Source organism: Chanodichthys erythropterus, chromosome 3 (assembly GCF_024489055.1).
Source record: "Chanodichthys erythropterus isolate Z2021 chromosome 3, ASM2448905v1, whole genome shotgun sequence".
In the NCBI taxonomy this organism is placed as follows: Eukaryota; Metazoa; Chordata; class Actinopteri; order Cypriniformes; family Xenocyprididae; genus Chanodichthys; species Chanodichthys erythropterus.
The window spans coordinates 30,380,831-30,390,573 of record NC_090223.1 but is presented as its reverse complement, the minus strand read 5'-3'; the positions used below and the strand labels follow the sequence as shown (position 1 = coordinate 30,390,573).

Sequence of the window (9,743 nt, the reverse complement as noted above, 5' to 3'; positions counted from 1 at the left end):
AATTTCTTTTCCACTGAAGAAAGAAAGACAAACATCTTGATGGCATGAGGGTGAGTAAATTATCAGGAAATGTTAATTCAGAAGTGAACTAATCCTTTAAAATACTATAAAATATGATTATTCAATAGTTTGTCCAGTGTAGTGGAGCTTTGTGTGTAGCTTGGTGACATGATAATCAAATGTTTGGCTTCTGTCTGAACCATTTATATTGACACTATATGAACCTATGCGGCCTTGTGCCTGCAGCTGAATCACAGCCATACTGAAAATCACAACAGCATTCAGTGTGATTACTGCTCAACCGCAATAAGAAAATCAGTTCTTGTTGTCTGAAGCAAGGAGGATTGCAGATTTTCAAAATTATTTTCTTAGGAAATTTACATTTATTTTGCTCTTTTATTGACAGATCTTTGCAACATAACCTGAACATGCAATTCAAATAACATGAAGCATAGATTCTTTTTAAGGAGGACTATTTAAGTTTACATTTCAATCTTAAAGAAAACAAATTAATCTGTGAAAGTGTATTTAACACTCAGCCAGACTTCCTCTCATGCTCTTGTCTGAATTTCAGCTGAGTCGTAAAAACAGCTTTACTGCATTTACTAAATTGAAGTCAGCACAGCTGCCTGTCAGCGCATAAACTCCCTCATTGGGCTCTTCAATCCATTATTCTTCCCCCCACAACTCCATTTCTCCGGGCTTTGCAGCTCGCCACGCCTCGCCTCGTTTTTTCTCAATAGTTGTCAGAGCCTCGGGTCACTCACTAGTCGTCGTGAGGCATCTTCCACTCCCTTTCTTTCTCTCTCTCTGTCTCCCTGTCCTCCACCTTCTCAGGCTCCAGCATCCTTTTTTGCAAAGGCTGAGAAAACCGTGGACCGCGACGCCGTTCGTATATATTTGAGCTCTTTATTATTTGCCTGAGTGAGGCAGGAAAACAAACGCGAGTCTTTTCTCCTCAAAAGTTCTCTACTCAAACTCCGACCATGTCCGGCGAAGACGCACCTGCCCAGCAGCAAAACGCCGAGGAGCAGAAGCAGCAGCAGCAGGAAACCAAGACGCCCGCCGAATCCCCAAAAACCGAGAGCAAACCAGACCCACCCCCCACCAGCGCGTCTACCGAGGCTGCCGCCGCCGCCGCTGCCGACACCCCAGCGCCCGCCGCCGAGAAAGCCCCAGAGGAGGACACGTTCAGCTACAGGGCTCTGGTGCTCACCGGTTACGGCGGGTATGATAAGGTGAAGCTCCAGGTGAAGAAGGGGAAACCGGCGCTCAAGAGCGGCGAGGTGATGGTGCGCGTGAAAGTGTGCGGGCTGAACTTCGCTGATCTGATGGCGAGACAGGGACTCTACGACCGACTCCCGTCCCCGCCGGTAACCCCGGGCATGGAGTGCTCCGGGATCATCGAGGCTGTCGGTGAAGATGTGACCGACAGAAAAGTGAGTAACAAACTAAGTTTATTCGTGCAGACATTTATTGATATTAACATTGTTCTGCTGTGTTCATTGTATATGAGTTTGTGTTGTTTTGAAAATGTTTACAGTTAATTAGGATCGCTAACGGTTTTATTTTTATATATAAAAAAAAAGAGTTATTCAAAATGAGAGAGACAACTCCTTCTTATAGTCCTCTCATATTCACTCGCCACCGGAGACAAAAGAGGGGCGGGAGGGGAGCCTCATTTCAGAAGCACCGGGGCTCTTGTCGCGCTGACCCGATCAATGGCCCGGAACGCTAAACGTTCACGGGAGAGCGAGCTTTGCTTGTGTGCGCGGCGAATTGAAGGTAACAAACCGCACCTTCATGTACACAGCTAAACAATAGCGCTCACACTATAAAGAATGAACTGTCGCAATGTAGGCAGCTTTGTTTATTATAATGGACGCGTTTAGTTTTATGGCGACGGAGTGTAAGCGGAACCACCGCCCTCTTTTCTCTCTTGAGATTGACAGGTTTTGTGAAGTCGCACCTGAGACGCGCAGCATCCGAGCCGTCAACTCGAGACTATTTTAGTCGTAAATAATGCTTTCGACTTTAATTCGGTTACAGCTATTATGTGCAAACGATGCCCGGTGTAATGTGGGCGCGCGCGCGCGCGTGGAGGATTCTCCCCACGCGCAGAAAAAAGGGCGAGGCTCGCGAGGGGGGGAAAATGCTAATCGCACGCGCCCTTTGTCATCTGCCTCGCGCGTTGTGACACCGACATACTCTCTGACATCATTCATCACTCCTGCCAGATTTTTGTCTTCTTTTGGCCTCTTTAAACAATAATTAACGTTCTTCCCTTTAGGTCTATTTAAACGTCAACGCCTGTTTCTGTAGGCATCGCGCCAATGAAATACAATTTCTTAGTATTACCATATTTGATATATTTGGCCGGCGATTCTCTTAGTGATTACAATAGTGTAAATAATAAAACTAATGCTCTCGGGTTACTCTTTTCCAGCCCTAAATGTCTATTGAAAACAGTGGAGACTTAGCATGACATGGATTAATTGACTTTCTATGTGCTCCATATGAACAAATCGATGAGTCATGCCTGGTGGTCTCCATGGCAACGTATCATGGCAACGCCATGCACCGGCACTGTGTTGAAAGGTTTCGATATTTGTATTACCGAGAACAAACACATTTAATGAGAACCAGTCGAAGAAAGCTGTTCAAGAATTGTGTGAATGCATTTTAAAACCCGAATCTTTGTGTATACGAGTAAAGGAGAGAGAAGGAAAGAGGGAGCGAGCAAAAGCAAGCACTAGGCGTTGGCTGGTGGGTGATGCGGAGGAGGAAGATAATGGTTCAGCCCTTCCTCAGCCTCGTCTGTCATCGATATTGAATTTAAAAGGTCATCGTCCACCCTATCTCTCTCCTGCTCTCTGTATTACCATGTCAGCAAGCAAACAATTGCTTCGTCTCACATTAGGAGACCTGATAGTGCTTGGCAAAGCCGACATTGTTTGGTGAGCATGTGAGGTGAGGAATCTGCTGATTGTGATATCCAGAAAATGACTCTTTCTTAGAGGAAGAGACTGAGAGATTGTGTCTGCATCATACCATCTCCTTAAACTCTTGAGAGCTGTAGAGGTGGATGCTAAAGGCCATGACATACTCTCACATGACCTGACAGATCCTAAACTGCTCTCCTGTGCCCACTCTCTTGTCTATATTAGCATTTTTTTAATGAATAATTCATGTAACTTGTTGCTTATGCACACACACACAATATTTATCAGAGTTCTGCTGCGAGGATCAGATGCATCTGTTCACAATTATCTTCCTCTGGACCACATTGTCAGCCTGGAATTTCCTCTCTCTCTCTCTCCCTCCCTCTCTTTGTGTGTGTGTGTGTGTGTGTGTGTGTGATTTGACAGGTCGATGATAAACAGCGATGCAGTGAATATCAGTAAGTGAACAGCAGGGACACGCGCCTTTTTAGCTGAATCTGATGGTGCCGTGTTATGTTTCTCATCGAGAAGCTGTTTTAACCACACGATTTTTGACATGGAAACCTGATGTCTTTTCAAGTACTCGACTTTAAGAGCAGTTTAGCTGTGATATAAGAGTAGAGTTATGGTTTTATGAGTGCTAGGCCAAGATTTGTTCAGTTAGTATTACTATATCACTATAGAGTGATCAACATATTAAAGCTGTGTCGTTGTGGAATAATAAAAAAACCCTTTACTGCGCAGTAAATGTCACAGTTGAAAAAGAGAAGAGGTAACTGTGTTTCACGAAGGGTAGAGAGAGAGAGAGAGAGATAGAGAGGTTACAGAAGTGGAAACCATACTGGTGCTATGATGGAAGTATGACCTAATTTGACAATTGTAGGGATTAAACAATGCAGATGAGGATAAAAATACATCTAAGCCCAGTTTCACCAGCAGGTGCCACATAAAACAAGCAAAAATAAATGGATAGACTTGAAAAGTCAAACTCTGACTTCAGCTTTCAGTGCATTTTAAGTATTTTAAAGGATTAGTTCACTTTCAAATGAAAATTAGCCCAAGCTTTACTCACCCTCAAGCCATCCTAGGTGTATATGACTTTCTTCTTTCTGATGAACATAATCTGAGAAATATTAATAAATATCCTGACGCATCTGAGCTTTATAATGGCAGTGAGCGATATCAACGAGTATGAGCTGAAGAAAGTGTCTCCATCCACATCCATCCATCATAAACATACTCCACACGGCTCGGGGGGGTTGGGGGGACCAAATATTTAGCTACTTACTCGCCCCGTAATCTCTCACTGCTAAAACAAAAGTGTCGCATTGGAATTCAGATTTGTATTCTGTGCACTGTAAAAAAGAAATTAAGTAAATTTTATTTATTTTCTTTGGCAAGTTTTTGCATGCATATTTTACTTAGAAACATCTAAATAAATAATACAATAGCTATTGTGTAGACATCATATCTTCATATTAGAGGTAACGCGGCACCTGAACACAGAGACCTCAGTACTTGGTACACAATACACAGTGACCGTAACATTCGATGGATCGTTTTGAGTGTAACTGTGGCATTTTGAGTAGAAAATGAACTCCAAATATCACAAAATGGCAAGTTACTAAACATAACCACAAAATCAATGATAAAACTGTGTAAAAACAGCTGGAAAACGGGGGGGGGTTGGTGTTAATTAAAAAAAAAAAAAAATTAATATTTAACAAGTTATGAAGTAAAATATCTAGCTTCCGCCAGACCGCCTTCCAAATTCAAGTTACGAAGAAAGTGTAAAGTTAAGTCAGTTAAGCTTTTTACGTAAGTTGAATAGGGTCAACGCGTACTTTCTTTACGCGTTTAATCCCGCAAATGTTTAATTATCATGGAATTTGAACTTCGATAGGACTATCATGCATACATATCTGTGTGAAATGTATGGAAAAATGTCTACCAAATGGCAAGTCTGTAGTTAAAAACTTAAATGTTAAATGATATTTATATAATATTAGGGCTGTCAAACGATTAATTGCGATTAATCGCATACAAAATAAATGTTTGAGTTTGCCTAATATATGTGTGAGTACTGTGTGTAATTATTATGTATATATAAATTCATGTAAATATTTCTCAAATATATGTATTTATTTATATTTTTATATAATTTATATTATATATAAATAAATATATATTGTTCATAAATAAGATATCTCTCTTAATATACATTAATTTGTTTGTATTTATATTTACATAATAATTACACACAGTACTCACACATATATTAGGCAAACTCAAACTTTTATTTTGTATGCGATTAATCGTGATTAATCGTTTGACAGCCCTATAATATATATAAAAGATATAAAAGGGACACTGCATATCTTAGGTCTAGTACTGATCACCATTTCTATAAAGTTTTTCATCATTTTTGTCACCCTTTGCCTTTTCTAGTTCATTTTAAATTCCACAGGACAAAAAAATGAAGGAGAAAAAATATAAATAATTCATGTAATGTCTTAATGTGAGGTCATTAAGATTCATGCGTAATAATTATAAAAAGTAATTAAGCTATTTCAAAATAAAGGTATTTATTTGAGATGTCAACTTCCCAAAATTATTTCAGCATTGAGCTTAAATAATGGATATAAATAAGATTATAAATAATAAATCAGTTAAAATATATCAGAAATTCACTTTTAATTAGTTCCTGCATAATTAATTGCTATGTCATAGATGCAACAGTGTATTTGTTGTGCATGCATTGCACCCCACCTGGAGCGTCTTGCTCAAAGGCACAGTGGTGATAAAACAGGATTGTGATCTCAATATCTCTCCGGCCCACGTGGGATTCTGAGCAGCCATCCTTTGTGTTTGTAGGCCGGAGCCTTAACCGCAGGGATACTGCCGTCACATACAAAACAAACAGATAAAATAGACAAAATCAGTGCTGGGAGACAGCAAAGCTTTATGGAGCAGAATCCTGCTTCTTTCCACAGCAACAAGATTAGAAGTCTGCCGACAGACGTATTTTATGAGCCTAATGCATTAGACAGCCACTTTACCCTTCAAAGTCAGTGTGTGTGAGAGTGTGCATGTGTGTTTGAGTGTGTACGCGGAAAGGAAGAGACAGGAGAGACTTGCGCAGCCCGTGACAGACATCTCACAAGACCTTCAGCTGGCCTTGATCTTTGCAACCTCAGCTGAAAAGTGTTTGCTTTTGTGCAAGCACCGAATACAATGTATAATAAGTTTGTGACACAAGTGTGACTGTTTTGCAAGCCTGACAAAGAGAGAGAAAAAAGGAGGGGTGGGGGGTTTGGTTTCCCCGTATGGTGAGTCATGATCACAATTCCTGGCCGAGACTTGAATGCCCATTGATCTGTGATGTGCAGAAAGTCCAATTAAAGGAGGAAGAGGAATGGCAGAAAGCAAGCCAGAGACGTGGAAGACGAGATGAGAGAGACAGGGAGGAGAGATGAAATGGGGCACAGACGTATCAGCTTGGGAGTAGCCCCGCTCTCTAATTGGACAGTATAGACAAAGATGCCCATGTGTCCCTTGGGCCTATTAGACTGTGTGTGTGTGTGTGTGTGTGTGTGTGTGTGTGTGTGTGTGTGTGTGTGTGTGTGTGTGTGTGTGTGTGTGTGTGTGTGTGTGTGTGTGTGTGTGTGTGTGTGTGTGTGTGTGTGTGTGTGTGTGTGTGTGTGTGTGTGTGTGTGTGTGTGTGTGTGTGTGTGTGTGTGTGTGTGTGTCTTCCTGTCTGTGAGGGAAGTGCTGGGTATATTAGTGTTTGCGTTTTACTTTGAGGAAAGCTTCTGTGTGTGTGTGTGTGTGTGTGTGTGTGGTTCCTGAAGCTCTGTTGAACATTTGTGCCAAGTTTGTGTGTCCTCAGAAAGAGAAATAAAGAGAGAGGTGCTTTTCCCGACGGGGTGTGTGTGTGTGTGTTGTCTTCTCTCAAGCTCATTGAGGCTGAAGGATCTGCCTGCCCCCTGATGAGAGGAACTGATCTTAGAAATAAAGAAAGACGGAGCATGATAGAGGGGGAGATGGGAGATGAAAAGAAGTGATAGACAGAGAAAGAGTGGTGGAGGAAGTGGGATGTTTATGATGCTACTGATTGAGAAAATACACAAATGGAGGAGGGGACGTAAGTGTTGAGTGTTTTGTGGACGTTACAAAGGTCAGATCAGTCAGTGTCACTGCCTTTATGAATTTTGAACACTGCTTAAAGGTGAAGTGTGCCATTTGTTGGCACTAGCGACACCAAACAGAATTGCAGTCTGTGTTTATTTGAGTGGCTTGACCAGGTCTGGTATAACAACACTGGGTCAACCAATGACTTCTGAAACAATTCTGAAAGGGTTAGTTCACCCAAAAATGAAATTTCTGTCATTAATTACTCACCCTCATGTCGCTCCAAACGCATAAGACCTTCGCTCATCTTCAAAACACAAATTAAGTGATTTTTATTTTTTTTCATTTTTTTTTTTTTTTTTTTTTTTTTTTATAAATGAAATCCGTGATCTGGCCTCCAACAGACTACAACACAACAACTGCTTTCAAAGCCTAGAAAGGTAGTAAAGACATTGTTAAAATAGTTCATGTGACTGCAGTGGTTCCACCTTTTAAAGGGATAGTTCACACAAAAATGAAATTTGATGTTTATCTGCTTACCCCCAGGGCATCCAAGATGTAGGTGACTGTTTTTTCAGTAGAACACAAATGATGATTTTTAACTCCAACCGTTGCAGTCTGTCAGTCATATAATGCATGTCAATGGCAACACAATCTATGATAGTAAAAAAAACATGCACAGACAAATCCAAATTAAACCCTGTGGCTCATGACGACACATTGATATCCTAAGACACGAAACGATCGGTTTGTGCGAGAAACCGAACAGTATTTATATAACTTTCTACCTCTAAAACACCACTATGTCCAACTGCCCTGCGCATCCGGTTAGTGAGGTCAGAAAATGCGTTCTGATGACGGAAGTGATCTCTTGCGCTTCGCTTCAATGAGTGCTAGACATCACTTCCATTGACAGAGAGCGTTCAGACCTCACTAGCCAGATGCGCAAGGCATTTGGACTTAGTGGTGTTTTAGAGGTAAAAAGTTATATAAATACTGTTAATACTATTTGTGTGCAAAAAAACATAAAAAATAATGACTTCTTGTCTTCCATGTCATTCTCCTACACTGTTCACGTTGTATAGACAGTGCAGGCTTCTGTGTTCCACGTCAAAAATGCCGGCTCATTATTGGCCGGCTCCTGTGTCAGCATCACACGCATGCATCGTGCTGTTCATGTGAACAGCGTCGGCCAATGCTGATCCGGCGTTCGGACGATCAATAAGGTGCATTTAGAAAATAAATGAGTTTAATTTACTGTACATGCCAACTTCAGTTGGATTATAGCTTTCTTCGCTATTGTGCACATGCTGTGAAAGACACGCTAGGTGGGTTTCCATTACAGATTTGCACAAAAATTTGTGGTATTTTCTAAATGTCAATTAAAAAAAAAAAAATATATATATATATATATATATATATATATAATATTGCGAAATGACAACGTTTCCATTGACCAATGTTACGCGACTAAAACTTATTTTTTCCTCTCGTGTTAAGTCATTCCAAAAATCATGGCAGCAGATGTTAGTTGGTTTAAGTATATCGCAGCCACTGCACTAGCCATAAATATTCTGAGATGTAGGCATGTTATCCAAGCATTAATGGCAAGGAAAGCCCTTTATACTTGTGTATGAAGTGTTTCTCCCTCCTTTTTGATAAATTGTGGCATTTCTTTGTTATTTAGAATCCAGTATTCCTGTAATTCTTTTGCCTTTTTGAGTATCATAAAGAACTCTCGTCTTCTGTCCAATTACCGCACCATCTTTAAAGAATGATCAACTTTACATACGCCAGGTGACCTGTAAATGCAGAAAATCTGTTTCCGTTGCAGTTTTGCGAAATATTCTTTTTATTTTTCAAATTGCTTGAAATACGAGCGTAATACATTTTTGCAATATATGGGAGTTGACGTGTTTCCATTGGGCGTATTTTCAATTCGCGATTTCAATTTGCGAACTTTGAAGGGCAATGGAAACGCAGCAATGTGTATTTATCCTTAAACTATTCAATTAGATGCATTATGTATACTATACTTTGACAGATTGAGACTGTAGTTCGACTATGCAACAAACTGTTGTACCTTGATTTTTAACTGCACATGTAAACGTACTTAGGGAGGCTCAGAGGTCTGTGCTACAAATATGTGTGTGTGTGTGTATGTTTGCATTCCATGTATCTCCTTATTCCAAAGGAAGTAGTAGAAGTCTGCTGAGTTTTGCAGTTGTCCTGTATCTGTGTGTATGGGTCTCCAAGGTAATTAAAGGATTTTCACTTACAACCGATATTATCAAACTCTAAATGAAGCACATTTATCTGCTCCAAGATAAAGTTTAGCGAAACAGTCCAGATGGCCAACAGTACAGGTTCAAATATTTCGTTCAAATATGCTAACTGTTTTGAAGGATAATGACAACAAAACAGAGACAAAAGATCCCCCCAGATCTGTGCAGCTGTGCGATTGTCTTGCCAAAAAAAAAAAAAAAATCCAATGCTACGCAAAACAGCAAATGAGAAAATTGCTATACTGATCCAATGAGCATTATCACATCTTCTCGAATATGGTCTCAATGTTTATTGATGTACACAACATTGTTGCAGCGCTGCTATGGTGACTGTGACTGCGCAAAACACTGAAAAGCATATTGTTGCTAAAACATTCCGGAATGT

The 9,743-nt window shown here is 40.4% G+C and overlaps 1 protein-coding gene across 1 annotated transcript in view; it reads left to right on the top strand.

Moving 5' to 3' along the window:
* Positions 1-702: 702 nt before the first annotated feature.
* vat1 (vesicle amine transport 1) overlaps positions 703-9,743 on the top strand; it is a 31,578-nt gene continuing 22,537 nt past the window's right edge. The window contains exon 1 of the mRNA XM_067381715.1: positions 703-1,439. Within this exon, the coding sequence (XP_067237816.1) occupies positions 987-1,439 (453 nt within the window). The 5' untranslated portion in view covers positions 703-986. The remainder of the gene's footprint in view (positions 1,440-9,743) is intronic.